Genomic DNA, 22,403 nt, shown 5'->3' with positions numbered 1-22,403 from the left:
AGCCTCCGGGTGTGCTGCCCTCTGGTTGCCCCGTGTGTGCTGGCTGCTGGTGGTGTGCTGGCTGCTGGTGGCCCCTGGGTGTGCAGGCCGCTGGTTGCCCCCGGGTGTGCTGGCCGCTGGTTGCCCCCGGGTGTGCTGGCCGCTGGTTGCCCCCGGGTGTGCTGGCCGCTGGTTGCCCCCGGGTGTGCTGGCCGCTGGTTGCCCCCGGGTGTGCTGGCCGCTGGTTGCCCCTGGGTGTGCTGGCTGCTGGTAGCCCCTGGGTGTGCTGGCTGCTGGTTGCCCCCGGGTGTGCTGGCTGCTGGTTGCCCCTGGGTGTGCAGGCTGCTGGTTGCCCCTGGGTGTGCAGGCTGCTAGTTGCCCCGGGTGTGCTGGGCGCTGCTAGCCCCCCCGGGTGTGATGGGCGCTGTTTCCCCCGGGTGTGATGGGTGCTTGTTTCCCCGGGTGTGATGGGCACTTGCTGCCCCGGGTGTGATGGGCGCTGCTAGCCCCCGGGTGTGATGGGTGCTGCTAGCCTCCGGGTGTGCTGCCCTCTGGTTGCCCCGTGTGTGCTGGCTGCTGGTTGTGTGCTGGCTGCTGATTGCCCCTGGGTGTGCTGGCTGCTGGTTGCCCCTGGATGTGCTGGCTGCTGGTTGCCCCTGGGTGTGCTGGCTGCTGGTTGCCCCGGGTGTGCTGGGTGCTGGTAGCCCCCGGGTGTGCTGTCCGCTGGTAGCCCCCGGGTGTGCTGTCCGCTGGTTGCCCCCGGGTTTGCTGGACGCTGGTTGCCCCCGGGTGTGCTGGACGCTGGTTGCCCCCGGGTGTGCTGGACGCTGGTTGCCCCCGGGTGTGCTGGGTGCTGGTTGCCCCCGGGTGTGCTGGCCGCTGGTTGCCCCCGGGTGTGCTGGCCGCTGGGTTTCCCCCAGGTGTGCCTGCCGCTGGGTTTCCCCCAGGTGTGCTGGCCGCTGGGTTTCCCCCAGGTGTGCTGGCCGCTGGGTTTCCCCCAGGTGTGCTGGCCGCTGGTTTCCCCCGGGTGAGCTGGGCGCTGGTAGCCCTCGGGTGTGCTGGCTGCTGATTGCACACGGGTGTGCTGGCCGCTGGTTTCCCCCGGGTGTGCTGGCTGCTGGTTTCCCCCGGGTGTGCTGGCCGCTGGTAGCCTCCGGGTGTGCTGGCCGCTGGTTGCCCCGGGTGTGATGGGCGCTTGTTTCCCCGGGTGTGCTGGCTGCTGGTTGCCCCTGGGTGTGCTGGCCGCTGGTTGCCCCTTGGTGTGCTGGCCGCTGGTTGCCCCTTGGTGTGCTGGCTGCTGGTGGTGTGCTGGCTGCTGGTTGCCCCTGGGTGTGCAGGCCGCTGGTTGCCCCCGGGTGTGCTGGCCGCTGGTTGCCCCCGGGTGTGCTGGCCGCTGGTTGCCCCCGGGTGTGCTGGCCGCTGGTTGCCCCTGGGTGTGCTGGCTGCTGGTAGCCCCTGGGTGTGCTGGCTGCTGGTTGCCCCCGGGTGTGCTGGCTGCTGGTTGCCCCTGGGTGTGCAGGCTGCTGGTTGCCCCTGGGTGTGCAGGCTGCTAGTTGCCCCGGGTGTGCTGGGCGCTGCTAGCCCCCCCGGGTGTGATGGGCGCTGTTTCCCCCGGGTGTGATGGGTGCTTGTTTCCCCGGGTGTGATGGGCACTTGCTGCCCCGGGTGTGATGGGCGCTGCTAGCCCCCGGGTGTGATGGGTGCTGCTAGCCTCCGGGTGTGCTGCCCTCTGGTTGCCCCGTGTGTGCTGGCTGCTGGTTGTGTGCTGGCTGCTGATTGCCCCTGGGTGTGCTGGCTGCTGGTTGCCCCTGGATGTGCTGGCTGCTGGTTGCCCCTGGGTGTGCTGGCTGCTGGTTGCCCCGGGTGTGCTGGGTGCTGGTAGCCCCCGGGTGTGCTGTCCGCTGGTAGCCCCCGGGTGTGCTGTCCGCTGGTTGCCCCCGGGTTTGCTGGACGCTGGTTGCCCCCGGGTGTGCTGGACGCTGGTTGCCCCCGGGTGTGCTGGGTGCTGGTTGCCCCCGGGTGTGCTGGCCGCTGGTTGCCCCCGGGTGTGCTGGCCGCTGGGTTTCCCCCAGGTGTGCCTGCCGCTGTGTTTCCCCCAGGTGTGCTGGCCGCTGGGTTTCCCCCAGGTGTGCTGGCCGCTGGGTTTCCCCCAGGTGTGCTGGCCGCTGGTTTCCCCCGGGTGAGCTGGGCGCTGGTAGCCCTCGGGTGTGCTGGCTGCTGATTGCACACGGGTGTGCTGGCCGCTGGTTTCCCCCGGGTGTGCTGGCTGCTGGTTTCCCCCGGGTGTGCTAGCCGCTGGTAGCCTCCGGGTGTGCTGGCCGCTGGTTGCCCCGGGTGTGATGGGCGCTTGTTTCCCCGGGTGTGCTGGCTGCTGGTTGCCCCTGGGTGTGCTGGCCGCTGGTTGCCCCTTGGTGTGCTGGCCGCTGGTTGCCCCTTGGTGTGCTGGCTGCTGGTTGCCCCTGGGTGTGCTGGCTGCTGGTTGCCCCCGGTTGTGCAGGCTGCTGGTTGCCCCTGGGTGTGCTGGCTGCTGGTTGCCCCTGGGTGTGCTGGCTGCTGGTTGCCCCCGGGTGTGCTGGCTGCTGGTTGCCTCTGGGTGTGCAGGCTGCTAGATCCCCCGGGTGTGCTGGGCGCTACTAGCCCCCCGGGTGTGATGGGCGCTGTTTGCCCCGGGTGTGCTGGATGCTGGTTGCCCCTGGGTGTGCTGGCCGCTGGTTGCCCCCGGGTGCGCTGGCGATGGGTTTCCCCCAGGTGTGCTGGCCGCTGGTTTCCCCTGGGTGCGCTGGGCGCTGGTAGCCCTCGGGTGTGCTGGCTGCTGATTGCACACGGGTGTGCTGGCCGCTGGTTTCCCCCGGGTGTGGTGGCTGCTGGTTTCCCCCGGGTGTGCTGGCCTCTGGTAGCCCCCGGGTGTGCTGGCCGCTTGTTGCCCTGGGTTAGATGGGTGCTGGTTTCCCCCGGGTCTTTCCCCAGGTGTGCTGGCCGCTGGTTTCCCCCGGCTGTGCTGGCTGCTGGTTTCCCCCAGTTGTGCTGGCCGCTGGTTTCCCCCAGTTGTGCTGGCCGCTGGTTTCCCCTGGGTGTGCTGGGCGCTGGTAGCCCTCGGGTTTGCTGGCTGCTAGTTGCACACAAGTCTGCTGGCCGCTGGTTGCACAAGGGTGTGCCGGCTGCTGGTTTCCCCCGGGTGGTCTGGCCGCTGGTAGCCCCCGGGTGGTCTGGCCGCTGGTAGCCCCCGGGTGGTCTGGCCGCTGGTAGCCCCCGGATGTGCTGGGCGCTGGTAGCCCCCGGGTGTGCTGGGCGCTGGTAGCCCCCGGGTGTGCTGGGCGCTGGTAGCCCCCGGGTGTGCTGGGCGCTGGTAGCCCCCGGGTGTGCTGGGCACTGGTAGCCCCCGGGTGTGCTGGCCGCTGCTCGCCCCGGTTGTGCTGGCCGCTGCTCGCACCCGGTTGTGCTGGCCGCTGGTTGCCCCTCGGTGTGCTGTGTGCTGGTAGCCCCCGGGTGTGCTGTGTGGTGGTTGCCCCTGGGTGTGCTGGGCTCTGGTAACCCCGGGGTTCTGGCCGCTGGTGGTGTGCTGGCCGCTGGTTGCCCCCGGTTGTGCTGGCCGCTGGTTTCCCCTGGGTGTGCTGGGCACTGGTAGCCCTCGGGTGTGCTGGCTGCTGGTTGCACAAGGGTGTGCTGGCCGCTGGTTTCCCCCGGGTGTGCTGGCCGCTGGTAGCCCCCAGTTGTGCTGGCCGCTTGTTGCCCCGGTTTAGATGGGTGCTGGTTTCCCCCGGGTATTTCCCCGGGTGTGCTGGCCGCTGGTAGCCTCCGGGTGTGCTGGCCACTGGTAGCCTCCGGGTGTGCTGGGCGCTGGTTGCCCCGGGTGTGATGGGCGCTTGTTTTCCTGGGTGTGATGGGCCCTTGCTGCCCCGGGTGTGATGGGCGCTGCTAGCCCCCGGGTGTGATGGGCGCTGCTAGCCTCCAGGTGTGCTGCCCTCTGGTTGCCCCGTGTGTGCTGGCTGCTGGTGGTGTGCTGGCTGCTGGTTGCCCCTGGGTGTGCTGGTTGCCCCTGGGTCTGCTGGCTGCTGGTTGCCCCTGGGTGTGCAGGCCGCTGGTTGCCCCTGGGTGTGCTGGTCACTGGTTGCCCCTGGGTGTGCTGGCTGCTGGTAGCCCCTGGGTGTGCTGGCTGCTGGTTGCCCCCGGGTGTGCTGGCTGCTGGTTGCCCCCGGTTGTGCAGGCTGCTGGTTGCCCCTGGGTGTGCTGGCTGCTGGTTGCCCCTGGGTGTGCTGGCTTCTGGTTGCCCCCGGGTGTGCTGGCTGCTAGTTGCCCCGGGTGTGCTGGGCACTGCTAACCCCCCGGGTGTGATGGGCGCTGTTTGCCCCGTGTATGATGGGTGCTTGTTTCCCCGGGTGTGGCGGGCGCTGCTATCCCCCAGTTGTGCTGACCGCAGGTTGCCCCATGTGTGCTGGACGCTGGTTGCCCCCGGGTGTGCTGGACGCTGGTTGCCCCTGGGTGTGCTGGGTGCTGGTAGCCCCCGGGTGTGCTGGCCGCTGTTTGCCCCTTGGGTGTGTTGGCCGCTGGGTGCCCCCGGGTGTGCTGGCCGCTGGGTTTCCCCTAGGTGTGCTGGCCGCTGGTTTCCCCTGGGTGCGCTGGGCGCTGGTGGCCCTCGGGTGTGCTGGCTGCTGATTGCACACGAGTGTGCTGGCTGCTGGTTTCCCCCGGGTGTGCTGGCCGCTGGTTTCCCCCGGGTGTGCTGACCGCTGGTTTCCTCTGGGTGTGCTGGCTGCTGGTTTCCCCCGGGTGTGCTGGCCTCTGGTAGCCCCCGGGTGTGCTGGCCGCTGGTAGCCCCCGGATGTGCTGGGCGCTGGTTGCCCCTGGATGTGTTGGCCGCTGCTAGCCCCGGGTATGCTGGGCGCTGGTAGTCCCGGGTGTACTGGGCGCATTTAGCCCCTGGTATGCCTGGCGCTGCTAGCCCTGGGTGTGCTGGGTGCTGGCCGCTGGATGCCCCGGGTGTGCTGGCTGCTGCTAGCCTTGGGTGTGCTGGGCATTGGCAGCTGGATGCCCCGGGTGTGCTGGCTGCTGCTAGCCCCGGGTGTGAAGGCTGCTGGTAGCCCCGGGTGTGAAGGCTGCTGGTAGCCCTGGGTGTGCTGGCCGCTGCTAGCCCCCGGGTTTGCTGGCCGCTGGTAGCCCCCGGGTTTGCTGGCCGCTGGTAGCACCCGGGTTTGCTGGCCGCTGATAGCCCCCGTGTGTGCTGGCTGGTGATAGCCCCGGGTGTGCTGTCTGCTGGTATCCCCGGGTGTGCTGGCTGCTGGTTTCCCCCGGGTGTGCTGGCTGCTGGTTTCCCTCGGGTGTGCTGGCTGCTGGTTTCCCTCGGGTGTGCTGGCTGCTGGTTTCCCCCGGGTGTGCTGGCTGCTGGTTTCCCCCGGGTGTGCTGGCTGCTGGTTTCCCCCGGGTGTGCTGGCTGCTGGTTTCCCCCGGGTGTGCTGGCCGCTGGTAGCCCCCGGGTGTGCTGGCCGCTTGTTGCCCTGGGTTAGATGGGTGCTGGTTTCCCCCGGGGGTTTCCTCCGGGTGTGCTGGCCGCTGGTTTCCTCCGGGTGTGCTGGCCGCTGGTAGCCCCCGGATGTGCTGGGCGCTGGTAGTCCCGGGTGTACTGGGCGCCTTTAGCCCCTGGTATGCCCGGCGCTGGTAGCCCTGGGTGTGCTGGGCGCTGGCAGCTGGATGCCCCCGGTGTGCTGGCTGCTGCTAGCCCTGGGTGTGCTGGCCGCTGGATGCCCCGGGTGTGCTGGCTGCTGCTAGCCCGGGTGTGCAGGCTGCTGGTAGCCCTGGGTGTGCAGGCTGCTGGTAGCCCCTGGGTTTGCTGGCCGCTGGTAGCCCCCGGGTGTGCTGGCCACTGGTAGCCCCCGGGTGTGCTGGCCGCTGGTAGCTCCGGGTGTGCTGGCTGCTGGTAGCCCCAGGTGTGCTGGGCGCCGGTAGCCCCCGGGTGTGCTGGGCGCCGGTAGCCCCTGGGTGTGCTGGTCGCTGGTAGCCCCCGGGTGTGCTGGTCGCTGGTAGCCCCCAGGTGTGCTGGTCGCTGGTAGCCCCCGGGTGTGCTGGGTGCTGGTAGCCCCCGGGTGTGCTGGTTGCTTGTAAACCCAGGTGTGCTTGGCACTGCTAGCCCCCGGGTGTGCTGGCCGCTGGTTGCCCCCGGGTGTGATGGCCGCTGGTTGCCCCCGGTTGTGCTGGCCGCTGGTTTCCCCTGGGTGTGCTGGGCGCTGGTAGCCCTCGGGTGTGCTGGCTGCAGGTTGCACACGAGTTTGCTGGCCGCTGGTTGCACAAGGGTGTGCTGGCCGCTGGTTCCCCCCGGGTGTGCTGGCCGCTGGTAGCCCCCGGGTGTGCTGGCCACTTGTTGCCCCGGGTTAGATGGGTGCTGGTTTCCCCCGAGTGGTCTGGCCGCTGGTAGCCTCCGGGTGTGCTGGGCGCTGGTAGCCCCCAGATGTGCTGGCCGCTGGTAGCCTTCGGGTGTGCTGGGCGCTGGTAGCCCCCGGATATGCTGGTCGCTGGTAGCCACTGGATGTGCTGGCCGCTGCTAGCCCCCGGGTATGCTGGGCGCTGGTAGTCCCGGGTGTACTGGGCGCTTTTAGCCCCTGGTATGCCTGGCGCTGATAGCCCTGGGTGTGCTGGGCGCTGGCCGCTGGATGCCCCGGGTGTGCTGGCCGCTGGATGCCCCGGGTGTGCTGGCCGCTAAATGCCCTGGGTGTGCAGGCTGCTGATAGCCCTGGGTGTGCTGGCCGCTGCTAGCAACCCGGGTATGCTGGCCGCTGCTAGCCCCCGGGTGTGCTGTGTGCTGGTAGCCCCTGGGTGTGCTGGGTGCTGGTAGCCCCCGGGTGTGCTGGGCTCTGGTTACCCCGGGTGTGCTTGGCGCTGGATGCCCCCGGGTGTGCTGGTCGCTGGTAGCCCCTGGGTGTGCTGGTCGCTGGTAGCCCCCGGGCGTGCTGGGTGCTGGTAGCCCCCGGGTGTGCTGGTCGCTGGTAGCCCCCGGTTGTGATGGCTGCTGTGTTTCCCCCAGGTGTGCTGTGTGCTGGTAGCCCCCGGGTGTGCTGGGTGCTGGTAACCCCCGGGTGTGCTGGGCTCTGGTTACCCCGGGGTGCTGGCTGCTGGTGGTGTGCTGGCCGCTGGTTGCCCCCGGGTGTCCTGGCCGCTGGTTTCCCCCGGGTGTCCTGGCCGCTGGTTTCCCCCGGCTGTGCTGGCCGCTGGTTTCCCCTGGGTGTGCTGGGCGCTGGTAGCCCTCGGGTGTGCTGGCTGCTGGTTGCACACGAATGTGCTGGCCGCTGGTTGCACAAAGATGTGCTGGCCGCTGGTTGCACAAAGGTGTGCTGGCCGCTGGTCCCCCCCGGGTGTGCTGGCTGCTGGTAGCCCCCGGGTGTGCTGGCTGCTTGTTGCCCCGGGTTAGATGGGTGCTGTTTCCCCCAGGTGTTTCCCCGGGTGTGCTGGCTGCTGGTTTCCCCCGGGTGGTCTGGCCGCTGGTAGCCCCCGGGTGGTCTGGCCGCTGGTAGCCCCCAGGTGGTCTGGCCGCTGGTAGCCCCCAGGTGGTCTGGCCGCTGGTAGCCCCCGGGTGTGCCTGGCACTGCTAGCCCCCGGTTGTGCTGGCCGTTGCTAGCCCCCGGTTGTGCTGGCCGTTGCTAGCCCCCGGTTGTGCTGGCTGTTGCTAGCCCCCAGGTGTGCTGGCCACTGGTTGCCCCCGGGTGTGCTGTGTGCTGGTAGCCCCCGGGTGTGCTGTGTGCTAGTTGCCCCCGGTTGTGCTGGCCGCTGGTAGCCTCCGGGTGTGCTGGCTGCTGGTAGCCTCCGGGTGTGCTGGCTGCTGGTAGCCTCCGGGTGTGCTGGCCGCTGGATGCCCCGGGTGTGATGGGCGCTTGTTGCCCCGGGTGTGATGGGCGCTGCTAGCCCACGGGTGTGATGGGTGCTGCTAGCCTCCGGTTGTGCTGCCCTCTGGTTGCCCCGTGTGTGCTGGCCGCTGGTGGTGTGCTGGCCGCTGGTGGTGTGCTGGCTGCTGGTTGCCCCTGGGTGTGCTGGCCGCTGGTTGCCCCCGGGTGTGCTGGCCGCTGGTTGCCCCTGGGTGTGCTGGCTGCTGGTAGCCCCTGGGTGTGCTGGCTGCTGGTAGCCCCTGGGTGTGCTGAGCGCTGGTTGCCCCTGGTGTGCTGGTTGCCTCCGGATGTGCTGGTCGCTGGTTGCCTCCAGGTGTGCTGGCCCGCTGGTTGCCTCCGGATGTGCTGGCCCGCTGGTTGCCCCCGGGTCTGCTGGGCGCTGTTTGCCCCCTGGTGTGCTGGCTGCTGTTTGCCCCCTGGTGTGCTGGCTGGATGCTGCTAGCCCCGGGTGTGCCGGGCAATGGGCAGTTAATTCTTAACACTGCACCAGAAGTCCTGGGGTGAAAGGCAATGTGAGCCTAAGGTCTGCGAATGTGTACAGGTGTGACTAAATGTGATGAATTGCCCTTTAATGTGTGCTTTCGCCTGTACACCAGGACTCAGCCCCTCTGCCTCAGAGGATGAAACTCCCTCTGTAAGTGTCAAAGGGAATGGGGGGGATCAGAAGCTGGGGCCCCCGGAATGCTTTGAAGATCGCACATGGTGCCCTCGCCAGATGGATGGATTTCCAGTGCATCTCCCCCTGAGCTTCGGCTGATGGATGGCCGCAGGAGTTCCAGCTCGTTTATGGTCTATGGTTTATGGCCCTCGCGCCAGGCAGCAATCCGTGCTACAGGGGCATTAACATGCGGATACAGCTCTACCAAAAGTCTGATCCGATTATGCTAAAGCCCCCTGGGGGCGGTCCTGGTCTAGTCTACAGCCGCCAATAACTGCCGCTTCCTGTTTGATCGCAGTGAATCCGTTTTTCACCCATTGACGAGGGTAATGTTGATGTCTGTATAACCCTGTCCCTTTTTCACCCCACCCCCTACCTATTCTCTCATGTAAGATTATTCATATCCATGAGTGAATTTCTTTCACCTCCCATTTCTTTTTTTTACTGTGTCTGACGGCTGCGATGAAGTCCTGATGTTGGACATTTTACCCCCTACCCCCCAATAACTATTCCCACCGGCCTCCTTTTTCTTAAAGGGGCTGTTTTTTGCTACCACTCAGAGTTGTGATATATATATTTGAGATGTCTACTCATGCTTTCAGTTACTCCAACACGACTCAACAATGAGGACTCAGTAAGTTGGCAAAGGGAAGTCTGTTTAATGACAAGTAAATCAAACAGAGAAACAAATGGGAATCAGCAACGTTGCGATCACCGGTCTCGCTCCGACTTCCTCGAACCTCAGTCCAACAGTCATTCTTATAGGCAAAACTCGTCATCACTGACGTCTACTTCTATAAAAAATCATCATGCAATATAATTGGTTAGGAAAGGTAACTTAAGTATAGGTGTTATATCTGTATATGGTAACAGAGCATGCGGATTAGATAACTCTTATCGGGTGGGCGTCAACGCCCAACATCACGCGTGATGGACGTCACTACAACTACGACGTATCATTGGTTCTAGTATCTATAGGACCTTAGATTACATGGTCCATTGGGCAGGTTACACCCCTAGACATAAATCCCCATTTTAATTAGCAGCATGCAGACTGGACACCCAGGTGCCTGGTGTCCCAAGATTCACCCTGCCTCCCTTCCATCAATCAGTATCTTTGGGCTATGTGTCAATTAGTTGGCTGGGTATGGCCTCGGAACTGTAGCCTCTTATCAGGAAAAGTTATGGCATCCTCGGGATCTGGATGACATCAGGCGATGGTACTTCTTCGCGCCTGGCTGGTCACGTGTCTGTTCACCATGAATCTGCTTCAGTTTCCAGCTTTTATTGTATTTAATTCTGCTTTGGCCCTACCACCTGCCTGGGCCTCTCTTATCTTGACCTTCACGGGCGAGCTGGTATGCTCCGGAGTTTCATTCTTGTGAGTTGACGCTCTCCTCCCTTTCTCTGGGTGACCTCGATTTTTCAGGCATGAGCCGCTCTCAGTTGAGTTTCAATTCCGCTCTTCCTCTCTGTTCTGGCTGGGTTGTGAACCAGTTTCACAACCCAGCCAGAACAGAGAGGAAGAGCGGAATTTTAGGCCTGGGGCAGCCTGGGCGCATTTCTGCTTCACAAAATGGAGTCGCACTTGTATAATGTGCTTCTTGAGGTAGATATATAGTTGGCGCATGCCGCTTCTTTTATTCTACTAACCATTGCAAGCAGTATCGTTTTCTTAGCTTCTTGCTTTCCAAGCCTATTTACACACGGTTGATGGGTTGGTTACTTTCATCCTGTCTTGTAATACGTTTCCTTACATTTTAGCATCGTCTCTCTCCTGCGTCCATTACATCTATTTTCATAACTGCTTGCTCTGGCGTGTTATCTTCGTTAGCTGTTTTGTTCATTTGCGAGTCTGTTCAGGCACTTATGTAATTTCTATTGGCCTTCCATTAAGGCTTTTGGGGTCTCTTTGTGGACCGCATGAAGGCACTCCTCATTTTGTATCAGCGGCTGGTATGGCTGTCTGATAGGGTACAGTGCTGCCCAGGGTTGTCTAGTTTTGGGCGCTTCAACAGGCACGGATCTTCTAATATACACTGGGCAGAGTCCCAGTGCGGCTCTCTGTTGGTTCACTTGCTCTTCATACGTCACGTACCTTGGTGAGTACCTTCCTGGTAGCTCAATGTGGGGGGCAGGGGTGCAGGTCATGTCTGGGACCTTCTCTACACTCTCCCCTCTGGTCGGTTCATCGACCACTTCTGCTTCATGTTTCATCTCCATTTCTTTTAGTTCTTCAGTGTTTTGTTCATCGTCTTTAGGGTTGGTACATGATGGCGTTAACATGTGTGTCTTTGGAGTCCATATCTTTATCACACCTTTCAAACTCCCTGCTGTTTTGACATGTTCATCTTTGTTCCAGGTCATCAGCTGGCATTGTCCATTTGGACTGCAGTAAATCCATTTTCCTTCATACGTTCTTCGTTTCTTAGGGTATGTGAACTTGGTTCCTTCTGGCGCAAATTTGCTGGCCTTCACAAAGTCTCTTATTTCTTCATCAGTCAGGTCTCTAGGTTTCCATCCTGGTTCAACATCGACCATTATTTTCATCCCTATGGCTTTCTTCGCAGTTTTCTGGCACTGTGTGATGATTATTTTGATAACACAGAATCCTAGCAGCACCATTGCTAGCAAGGTTCCCAGGAACTTGAACATGTCTGCCGTCCATTGTGGGACCCATGAGAATAGGTTCCCAAACCAGCTGTCATCGTCCACTTCATCCGTTTCATCGATTATTTGATTCTTTAGGTTTGTCAACATGCTTATGGCCTCTGTGAGGGTCCTGTTTTCATCGTGTGATGGTATGAATGTGCAACATGATTCCCCGATTTTAGCACAAACACCTCCATCCATTGCAGTGATCATGTCAAGCACATATCTGTTTTGAAGGGCCATCAGTCTGATTGCTCTCAGTTCTTCTTTGATCACATTGAATCCTTTTATAGTGGTATCGATGGTCTGCAATAACTCCCATCTGGTTATCTGTAACCACTTAGTATTTGCTCCAACTTGGATGTGTAGCAAGAGTATCGTTGTGAATACTGATGAGGTGAGGCTGAACAGCCTGTGTTCATACGGGATTGCATGAAATGCCTCTTCTGATTTGGCAGAAAAGTAATTTTCTCTTTTCATCCTGGATACTAGTTCCGCAGATCTCTTTCTCCTTAGATGAGCATCTGCTTTCGGGAAACTGTCCAAATTTAGGTCATTCTTGGGGATCACTAGTGCAGGAACATGGACGTTCACTATTGTGCATATACCTCCCCAATTCTTTGGTAGTCTTATATATGCTTTGGATCCACACGCCCAGTAATGGTCCATAATCACTGCGGTTACGTTTACCATTCCTGGGGCGTCAAAGACTCATCTACAGTTCTGATTCTCTCCATCTTCCTTGTACCATTGTTTCTGAAGCAGAATTTTGGGTTCTCCAGTGGTACTAGCTGCAGGGGTCCCCCTCTGTCTTCGACCATGTGAGTAATTTTGCAAGTTTTGGCCATAATGGCTTGCATCCGTTCCGCATAATGTTGATGGTAGGTTTGTATTGACCAATGACCATCCAGGCTGTGCAGATCACCACTCCTTTCTCCAATCTTCTGGCGAAAGCACTGTCCCCCAGATCTGCATTTGGCCTCTGTTCTTCCAACTTCAAGCCTCCTCTGGAGTTTTCTCTTGAATGTTTAACTTCTGATTCACTTCCCATCTAATTCCATCCCCTTTTACTCCGGGGTTCTCGTACCTGATTACATGATTCTTAGTATGGGCTCTGTTCCTTGTCTTTATGTCTTGAACATAATCATCCTCGTCGGGGTCAGTTGCTTAAGTTGCCCATTTCAGGGAGGCATCACTGCCCATGAACTGGCCTCTGGTCTTGCACATTGCTACGTGTGACATACAGTGTGCTGTCTGGACATCAATTTCTACAGCCACAAAGATCTTGGACTTTCCCATACTGTATGGCAGGAGTACACAGATGAAGCATTCTCCTCCTGACTGCCTTCGTCCTACTTCCTTCATGTGCTGGTACCATATGTTGTTTCCAAAGTGGGCTGTGCTATCCAGGTAGTCGTTAAGTTCATTGGTATCTTCATGAGGGCTTCGCTTGAGTCTGAGTGTTCTTCTGTAGTTTGCTATGATCACGTCTCTAAATGCATCTGTGCTGCTTTTCCACTTCGGGTATCTCGGTGGAGCAGGCTGCCTCAACTGCATCGCTGTGGTAGGGGAAGGATTTGTGCTTCCGTTCCTTCCCATTTGCAGTCTATCATAAACTTCCCTTAACCACCATTGGTTCATCAACTTCCCAACTTGTGGCTGTGTTGTAGGCCTGCGGGTTGTTCCTTGCGTTGGAGCAGGTGTGCTTGCTGTTATAGTGCCTATAGTTCTGTCGTTCAGCTTTTCATGCAGTTTCTTTGCTTGGACTATGAATGGGAACAAATAATCTATTAGCATGTGTGTCTTCTCTGTGAATTGTTTTGTGGCCACTTCTGTTCTTTTGAGGGATTTTGCTATTTCCTCCGTCTTTGGTAATTCACTTGGCCTCTCTTGGTAATTTCCGCTGTTCTCTGGAATTGAATGTTCGGCAGACAGTCTCTACTTCTCTGCTTCCTTCGTTGGAAGTCTTGTAGCCATTGACACTTGCCCTTGTTTGTGTGCATTCTGTGTGTGGATGCGTGCCGTGGTCAGTGCTACATTATCATTCATTCCGCGCTGACCCTGTCTCCAGCCTTTTTCCCCATTCATTACCTCATGTGTATGCATATCACTGCTAATTACATTCAATTTTAAAGCATTTGCTCCATCATTACCTTTTCTTGGCACTAGAATCACTATATAGTGACTGGGTGCTTTTGTGGGACCCTAACGCTCCTTGTCCAGTGGGCGTACTGATAGTGGGAAACTTCGTGCACCAATAAGGAAAGCAGTTCTGATTGTTAATACTAGAAAAACAATAATAATCACTGTATATATACACATAATCGTACGGAACGACAGTTTGCTGCATTTTCTTCCAGGGATGTGGGGGTGCCCTTCTGCTGGGGGTAAAGCTATGTTGCTGTTCTGGGCCCCCATTTCGACCGAGTCCATAGTCAATTATTTATTCTTTTCTTGCTCCGATCTCACAGTTCAAAAGTCTATTATTACTAAAGTGTTGAGTGCTTTTCAAGTGTCCCCCCTCTTGCGGGTGATGACGATAGTCTCTGCGTATGCGGCACGGTTCCGTTTGCTAGACTATGGGAAAAAGCTTAGGCTAGCAATTTCTTTACATGACATTAATTATGCGTATCTATAGTAGGTGAGGTCCCAGTGAACCCCAAGAATTTGCTTTGGTCCTCAGGACATATTGGAACCTGTTCACTGTGAAGGAATAAAACGATGGAACTGTAAAAATCACACGAAAAATAAAATGTTGTAAAAATAAAACAAAAATAAAAATAAAAGTGAACATATGGAAATATAGGAAAAAATGAGCTAAAAATCTCACAAAAATAAAAATGTTATAAAAATGAGAACAAAAATGAAACCAAAAGTGAACATATGAAAAAATAGGAAAAGATGAGAAAAATGAAGAAAAGGGAAAATAAGATGGTGAAGTTCTTGTGTCCGCTCCTTTCACTCGCTCTCTCGGCGACACGTTGATGAACAGTGTCTCTCTCCTCGATCTGCTCCACGGTGGAAGGATGGCGAATAAGGATAATAAGAAAAAATATAAGAGAAATAAAAATAAACTAGGAACAAGATGTCATAGTCCTCGTTTTTGCTCTTCTCAATCTGTCCTCAGAAGAAAGTCTTATTGTGGATCTCCTCCTTCTAAGGCTCTCCTCAGCAGTGGAGGACCATAATTGCTTCTCAGTTGCGCTATGATGGCTCTCGGGAGCTTGTTTAATTGTGCGTTCTTTACTGGGTCTCTGAGGAATGTAGGTAAGTCAACATTGTTGGATCTACCCACTAGTTCTGGAAAGGTCTCGATGAGGTGAAAGAAAACACGGTATGCATATTGGCTGTCTTCTGGTGATAGTGACATTTGACCTGTTCTTGCTGGGTTCGAGGCTACAGGTTTTTTCCTTTACGTGATCAGTCTTTGCACTTTCCTGCTGCGTGGATTGCAACCATGTAGTTCAATTTGTACCACACTTGGTTAAGGAATTCGTTGTTTCTTGGATCTCTGTTGAAGGTTAGGGTATCTGTGGTTCTCCCGACAAGTCCTGGGAAATCCTCTATGATTCGGAAAAATAAGGTGTATGTCAGTTCATCGATGATCACTTGAGGTGGGAGCATTTGTCCTTATTCCCAGTACTCTGACACTTCGGCAAAAGCCTCAGCGAGGACAGTCAGTTTTTGCCGTATTATCTTCCTGTTAGCTGGATTTTGAATGAAATCTGGGATGCTGGTTTCTCTCCCTACAAGTGATGGATATGTCTCTAATACTAGCTGAAAACAGGAAAGTACATCCTTTGTAATATTTCTACTGGGGGATACCATAAGTTCTATGAACAAAGTCTTGGTACTGGTTGCTTCAGGATATCGTTTTGGTTCACAGAAATGTCCCCTTTTTTTTTCCAGAGTCTTGGGGCCTTTTCAATGCTTTGTGTGGTTTTGAACGTTCATATATGTAGCGTTACTGATGCTTTGGATGTGCGATTCTCTTTTTTCCCCTGCACCTTTGGCTGCACAGAGTGTCCGTTTTATTGTCTTTTATTCCTTTTAGTGTTTAGAGGAAATGTTCAGTGTAAGGCTGAGGTTTTCACAAAGAGCTCTCGTCTTGTCTTTTCTGCTCATGCGTCCTTCTTCCTTGCCATGGATCTTGTCTGCATGTGCTGAGGTTCTTCCCCGTTGTCTGTAGATTTTTCGCAGCTGGATGCAGCCAGAGGGATCACTCCTACAAAGGGTTTAATGTCATTTAGGAAGATCCATGCTCTTCTGCCCTGGAGCTTGACAGCGGACGGGGTGCCGTCTTCTACGATGAAGGGGCCATTCAATCTTGGCTCGTCCCACCTTTTTCTTGTGTGGTTTCTCACCAATACTGCATCACCAGGGAAAATGAGGAGCGCACAAAGGATTTGAGCTGCACCTGCTTCAGCACTTCCTGTTGTGTTTTGTGTTGTGCTGTCCCCTTTTTGCCGTCGCTGCAGCTGGTCTGTAATGACAGAGGCACTGGATGTCATACACTTAAGGTAGTCTTCTATCTCTGTTCCCAGAACCTCCCTAGTTGGCTGGGCATCACATCTAGCTCTATCTCGGAGAGGTAAGAGGGGTCCTCATCCTTCTGCCAGTGACTATTTTGTGCGGCGTGAGATGATGGTCGGATCCTGGTTGGTTCCGAAGTGCATACAATGCCAGTGGTAGACCGTGCAGCCATCCCTTCTTTAATGTGAGCTTCAGCTTGGCTATCCTTTCCTTCAATAGGCCGTTGAGTCGCTCACATATGTCATTTTCCTCTGGGTGATATGCCGACGAGAACTTGTGCTTTATACCAAGCAACAAGCTGATCTGCTCGAAAACTGTGTTAACAAAGTGAGCCCCGTTGTCTGATCTCATTACCTCGCACCCCCCATCTAGGGAACACTTCCCTCACCAGGAACTTGGCAGCACAGGTAGCGTCGGGGTGCGTGCAGGGACCTGCTTCTATCCATCTAGAGAATGGACACACCACCACAATTAAATACCTGTACCCATTGCATACTTGAATCATATCGACATAATCGATATCTAAGAGCTGGTACTGCCCATTTGGTCTGGAAATTATTCCTCTCACTACCTTTAATGTGTGCCCAGCGGTGAATTGCTGGCAGACTATGCAGTTCACCATAAAAAATGCTACATGCTCCGCCAAATTCGGTGTGAACTAGTCTTCTGCGAGCGTTGCAGCTAGGTTTTCTTTTGACATATGAATGGGGTAGTGAAGCTGTTCTAGTGCTACCTTTAGAAGGGTGACAGGCATTACTGGTTTACCAGTGCCGTCTTGCCTCCACAGCCCGTCAGAGGGGTTTAAAGAACACCCGCGACGCTTCCACAAATTTTTCTCCTCCTGTGGTGCCTCCCCCTGGAGCTCCATTAGCTGAGTCTTCCCCATATTGCTATAGGCTTCTGGTGTGGCTCGCGCTACCATCATCCGCTCATGGATACGTGCCACCTCCACGTCCATGATTGTTTCACTCTTGGATGCCATACGCTTGGCTTCCGTGTCCGCTTCATGGTTTCCACGTGACACGAAATCCATCCCTTTGGTGTGGGTTGGTGCATTTCACGACTGCTATGCCCACTGGGAGCTGTAGTGCTTTTATCAGCCTGTCCAATAAGGCTGCATGTTGCACTGGCGTGCCGTCTGCTCGGAGGTACCCCCTCCTTTTCCAGCGTGCTCGTCCTGCGTGCACTGTGGACGTCACATAGGCGGAGTCACTATACAGCGCTAATTCCTGGTCTGCATGATTCTCAATGGCGAGTATCAATGCTAATAGTTCTGCAGCCTGTGCCGAATAATGGGAGAGTATTCATACACTAACGAGTACTCGAAACTCCCCATTCGCTGGGTGTTTCACCACAGCCACGCCTGTATACCTTTGTCTGTCTTCTTGGTCGATTCTCGAAGACCCGTCAATAAAGACTATCTCTCCACTCGCCAGGGCATTTTCCTTTACCCTGGGGATCTCATCATAGAATTCCTCATAGTTCGCACAGTCGTGTGTAGGTTCTCCCTCTGTGACTGGCTCAGCTATGAACGTAGCAGGGTTTACAGTTTTACATCGCACTATTTTGATCGATGGATTAGAGATAATCACCTCATAGGCGGATGCTCTCTGAGATGTCAGTGTGCCCTTTGGCTTCTCTAGTATGGCTAACAGTGAATGCTCAACATACAGTGTCATGGAGTACCCCATCACAATGGATGACGCCTTTTCGATAGCGAATGCGGCAGCAGCTAGGTTTTGTTTTCAATGGAAGTGGCCCTTCATGACTGGGTCCAGACTCTCTCTGTAATATGCCAGGGGCTTGTACCACAGCGAGGTTATAAAATTACCATCGGTATGTGAGAATAGATAGAATTCCTCTGCATAATTAGGAATCCCGAGAACTGGGGCCTTACAAATTGCCCCTTGAGTTCTGTGAACCCCTTTGCCATTGTCTCAGTCCATTCTATATCTTCCCTTGTTGTCTGGGCCTTTTTTAGGGCCTGAGGCAAGGGCTTGGTACATGAGCTGTAGTCAAAGACCCATGCTCTGACGTAATTGCACAGGCCTGAAAAGCTTTGCATTTGTTTTACCGTGCGCGGCTTGGCTGTGTTCATGACAGCTTCAGCCCTTTCTGGGGTTACCTTTTTCCCCTCATGTGAGATCAGTTGCCCTATGTACAACACTTCTTGTTGACAGTACTGCAGCTTTTCTTATCAACTTTGTATCCCTTCTCACCCAGTATATTTAGTAGCTGGATGGAGTTGCGCCTGCATTGCTCTTCAGTGGTGCTGTAGATCAGAATGTCATCTACATACTGCAAAACAACACTGTCCACCGCAATATTGCTTAGGTCCATTTGCAGGACTCAGTTGAAAATAGACGGGGACTCACAGTACCCCTGTGGCAACCTTGTGCTTTTCAGGCGCATTTGTCTGAAAGTGAATGACATCAGGTCTTGTGAGTCACGGTGCAACGGAATCGAGAAAAACGCATTTTTCAAATCGATCACCGTGAAATATTTTGCCTCAGTGGGTATATTGCATAGAATTGTAGAGGGGTTAGGTACTAGAGGGAAAGCGGCCTCAATAATATCTTTTAATGCTCTTAAATCCTGGATTAAATGCCAAGACCCTCCCTTTGATTTCCTGACGGAGTAAATTACTGTGTTGCAAGGCGATTCTGACGTCACTAGGATGCCCTGCTCCATCATGGCGGAGATTGTCTTTGCGATCCCTTCATCTGCCTCTCTGAACATGGGATATTGTCGCGCTCATGGTAAAATTGCTCCTGGTTTCAGTTTCATTTTCACTTCACCTGCCCCCTTCAGGAGACCTACATCATAGGGCCCTGTAGTCCATACTGCGGCAGGCACTTGGGCCATGCCGTCATCAAAGTATTCTGGATGTACCAGTGCCAACATCATTCTCTGCGGCACCTCCCTTTTGATCATTTTGACCCAAAATGTGAGACTTACTTCCACCCTTGTTTCTTCTAGGTCAGGGTGTTCTTCGAACAGATCGTCATCGGTGATGTCAGTCACTCGATACCCTTCTTCAATGGCGATAATTACACACCATTGTCTGCCTTCGTCATCATATCCTTCGACCAATACCACTTTCCCTCGCACTGCGGAAAACTGTATCATTAAGGGAAATACTTGTCCCTCCTCTTCGTGCATGGGTATTCGTGGTCTGAATAGAAACTCATCAGGGGTTCTCATAGTTTTGTCTGCGAGGCCTGGCAATCCCGCCATAAGCACCCGCATGCCATATGCGAAAACCTCTGGTTCTAACGGTGTAGCCCTCATTACTACACGTTCTGAGTATGCTCTGATCATTTCGCACACGTTTGAATAATGCATTCCTGGGCTGGAGCACACTATACCATTCTCGGTAAACGAGATGGTCATGTTCAATTTAGTCATCAGGTCCCAACCCAGAACATTTACTGGGGTCTGACGTGAATATAATAGGGTACATTCATTTCGTGCTCTCCCACTGAATCTGGGAGTGCTTCTGTAAAGGGAACTCTACTATGAGCTCCAGTGAAACTCTGAGTATCGATAGCCTCGCCGGACAAGGAAAAATTGCCTTCTCGTATGCACGAATGTGTTGCACCCGTGTCAACTAAGAAGGAATATTCTTTCCCCGCTATGGTGACATTTACCCTGGGTTCCCTGTTAGGGTCTGGTGTCACTGATAGGATAGAGCACATCAGAGTCCCCCGTGAGCTGTCCACTTTTTTTTATATATAGGTTTGGCCCACTGTATACTTGTGAGTTCCCCCCATTTCCGGGGTTAACTCCCCCCCCAGAATTAGCACCCTGTGCCATCTGTGCCAGTACTTGCTGGGGTTGTCCATGTGGCAAATTCTCCATGTTTTAATGGTTGAACTACTTGCTGTGCACCTTGCTGCAAGTCTGACACCTGCTTCTGCACAGTGTAATTTTGTGCACCACCCTGTTGCGGGACGGCAGGTTGATTCACCATGCCTGCCCCCATCCCGTGGCTATTTTGCCACATGCCTTGGCTTGTGCACATGCGCGCCACGTGTCCAGTCATTCCACACAGCCAACACACTGGCGGTGGTCGGGCCATCTGTCCATCTGGCATAGCTGGACTGCCCATCTGTGTGTTCTGGAAGCCACCTTGAACATTCTGAAAACCTCCTTGATTACCTGGAAACCCTCCCTGATTATTTTGCCAACCTCTTCCTACAAAACCCCTTCCTCTTGGGTAAAATCCTGCGTTACCCTGATTATTCTGCGATGGGTTGGTCGCGTGCGGTGCACTTGGCTGGGCTGGGCTGGGCTGGTGAGTATGGCTCCCTCGAGAGCATACTTCAAGAGCTTCTTCTGCACCAGCTTTGCCTCCTCTCCCTTACGAGGTGCCTCCTTTTTCTGATTCTTTTCTTGCAACAATCTGCAATAGTGCGCAATTGTCAACTGTATTTCAGCCCATGGTTTAGCTTCTATTCCTACCAATTTCTTGAGCTGTTTTTGCACCGGTTCTGGTAACCCTTGGCACAATATATGGTAGAATACAGGGATGGATTTCGTCCAAGACTCATGCGTTTTGAGTACCCACGCGTCTTGAAAATTCTGGATATAAATCAACGGATCCTCTGACTCTTTCATTTTTTGAGTCATTATAGCTCCCATATCAGACGTGTCTGGATATAGCGTACGCAGCGCTTTCCACACTGCTGCTCTACAGTTATTAAATGGTGCTCCGTCATGGGAGGTGTTAGTTATGGTTAGCCTAGGGTAGCTCGCCCTTTTCCATACATCGTCTGCTCTTTCACCAAGTATAGCAATTAGGAGGCCCTTAATGTCCCCTATGACTAGGGTGACACCCCCTGTCATTTTCTCTAACTCATGTATCCACTTCCCAGCCCCCGACGTCAGCATTGGGAGCTTATTTTTCAGGTTTTCCCGGTCCATGTGTGGCCATGGAATATATTGTGGTCTAACTCCCCCTTTCTCTAGTAGCAGTAATTGGAATGCACAGTCCTCCTTCTCTTTCCCCACAGCTCTCCTGTCTATTGCCGGGGTGGCATTCCCGCCTTGCCGTCTACCTGGCAATGCCCTTAAACTGTCTGCATAGGCAGGTGATGACGCTCCCCTCTGACCGTGGTGTGTTCCTTCAAGTCGGCTGGACTGCGCGGCAGACTTTGGTGCCCTACTTGTGGACCCGCTACCATCTGACCATCGTACCCCATGGTCCCCTGTGAGCCGTTTTTTGCACCGACTCCCTTTTTCATGTGCCACATCCTCTGTTTCCCCACCGGAGTCAGATTCTGAATACTCCCAGTTTACACAACTCCTTGCATCTTCTTCGTTTTGCCCAATCTCCAGCCTGTCTAGGGACAGTCCCCTGCTCCCTCTACTTCAGGTGACATCCTCAGTGTCATATAGCTGAGTGCTCTCTAAGCGCTCTTCTTCCCTTCCCCCTTGGTAATTTAGTTCCAGCCCCATCTCGTTATAGATTTAATCAATCGTTTCCCCGATGCTTCTGGTGTGGAAGTCATCTTCAATGTTTGTCCTGCTTGTACCTGGTACCGTCTCGCTTGCAGGAAAGAATTCTTCTATGTCTTCCCATTCTACTGTAGGGTTGGGTTTAATAATTTCCCGCTCCAAATATTCAAGATGTCTTGCCCTCTGTCTGCGCTTGCTCTCTATATCCTCGTCTATTTCCTTTCGTTTCTTCGCTTCTTCTCTAGCCTTATCTACTTCCCTCATCCGTTCATTTCTACGTTCCTTTGCCCTTCTACTTTCCTCGTCTTCCCGCTTCTTTACCTTCCTTTCGTGCACCCTCCTTTTTTCCTCTAACTTTAACATGTTCTGCCTGTACTTTTCATAGGCTGTGTATTGTGTGCGACTGAGCGGTATTCCTTGCTCTTTGCGATATAGTTGTTCTCGCCTTAGTCTATCTTTATTTCTTGTCCTTTCATCCCTCACTTCCTTCTCCTTTTCTTTCTCCCTTCTTTGCACTTCATCAGGCCTTTCTCTCGGCCTTACCTCATCACTTCCCTTTCCATCTAATTTCAATAGTATCTGTCCTCCCATCCATTCGTCTTTTGCGAATACTAACTCATCACTTCCTTTCCGTTTCTTCCCCTCTCTCTCTTTCTCGAGAGATGCACTAGTCTGTGCCTGATCCTTTTTCCTCAGGGCTTCGGAGGCAAGATTACTCTCTTGCTCCCTCTCTTTGATCTCGTCACTACTGCACATAGTTGACTCATATGCAGTGTTACTATACCCCGTAGCTGCCTTAAGCTCTCTTAGTGGGTAAAGACCCTCTGACTTACTTCCTTCGATCACTGGCTCAGGCGGGGCAGGTGGCGCGGTAGGCGTCTCATCTCCCTCTGTACATACATTTAGTATCCAGTCAGTGGGTGGTTCTTCCACCTTAGTTTCTTCAAACATTTTCTACAGTTCTAGAACAGCAAGACGTTTCTCTAACTTCTTGCCTGTATATGTGGCATGTAGGAAGGTAGTCATATGCTGTAAAACAGCCTTAGAGAGTGACCCGTTCTGGGGCCACGGCATAAACATCTTATTGGCGGTACCCTTAACCCACTCCTGGCTGTACTTCTTCAGTTTTAGTGCATGCTTGGGCAATTGCTTGCATATATGCGCAAGTGGGGTAACTTCCTCCATTCTTAATTTCGTCACTACCAGTATTTAAACAGTTCTTTGACCTCTCAATAGTATGAGCGAGCACCAGA

General features: G+C 55.1%; 2 protein-coding genes across 5 annotated transcripts in view; one reads left to right on the top strand and one right to left on the bottom strand.

Moving 5' to 3' along the window:
* The window catches only part of ST3GAL3 (ST3 beta-galactoside alpha-2,3-sialyltransferase 3), a 1,489,309-nt gene that overhangs the window by 1,380,435 nt on the left and 86,471 nt on the right, over window positions 1–22,403 (top strand). The gene's annotated exons all lie outside the window — the stretch shown is intronic.
* LOC138523082 (collagen alpha-1(III) chain-like) lies at window positions 1,660–21,414 on the bottom strand. The gene is made up of 6 exons (XM_069635412.1): window positions 21,228–21,414; window positions 12,514–12,923; window positions 5,109–5,178; window positions 4,827–4,861; window positions 4,392–4,537; window positions 1,660–3,850 (listed from the first exon to the last, which is right to left on the bottom strand). Exons 1-6 carry the CDS (start codon window positions 21,412–21,414, stop codon window positions 1,660–1,662), a joined length of 3,039 nt encoding a protein of 1,012 aa, XP_069491513.1.

Source organism: Ambystoma mexicanum, chromosome 1q (genome assembly GCF_040938575.1).
Source record: "Ambystoma mexicanum isolate Mex_15411 chromosome 1q, UKY_AmexF1_1, whole genome shotgun sequence".
Classification (NCBI taxonomy): domain Eukaryota; kingdom Metazoa; phylum Chordata; class Amphibia; order Caudata; family Ambystomatidae; genus Ambystoma; species Ambystoma mexicanum.
The sequence above is the reverse complement of the archived record's forward strand: the minus strand, read 5'-3'. Positions and strand labels throughout refer to the sequence as shown.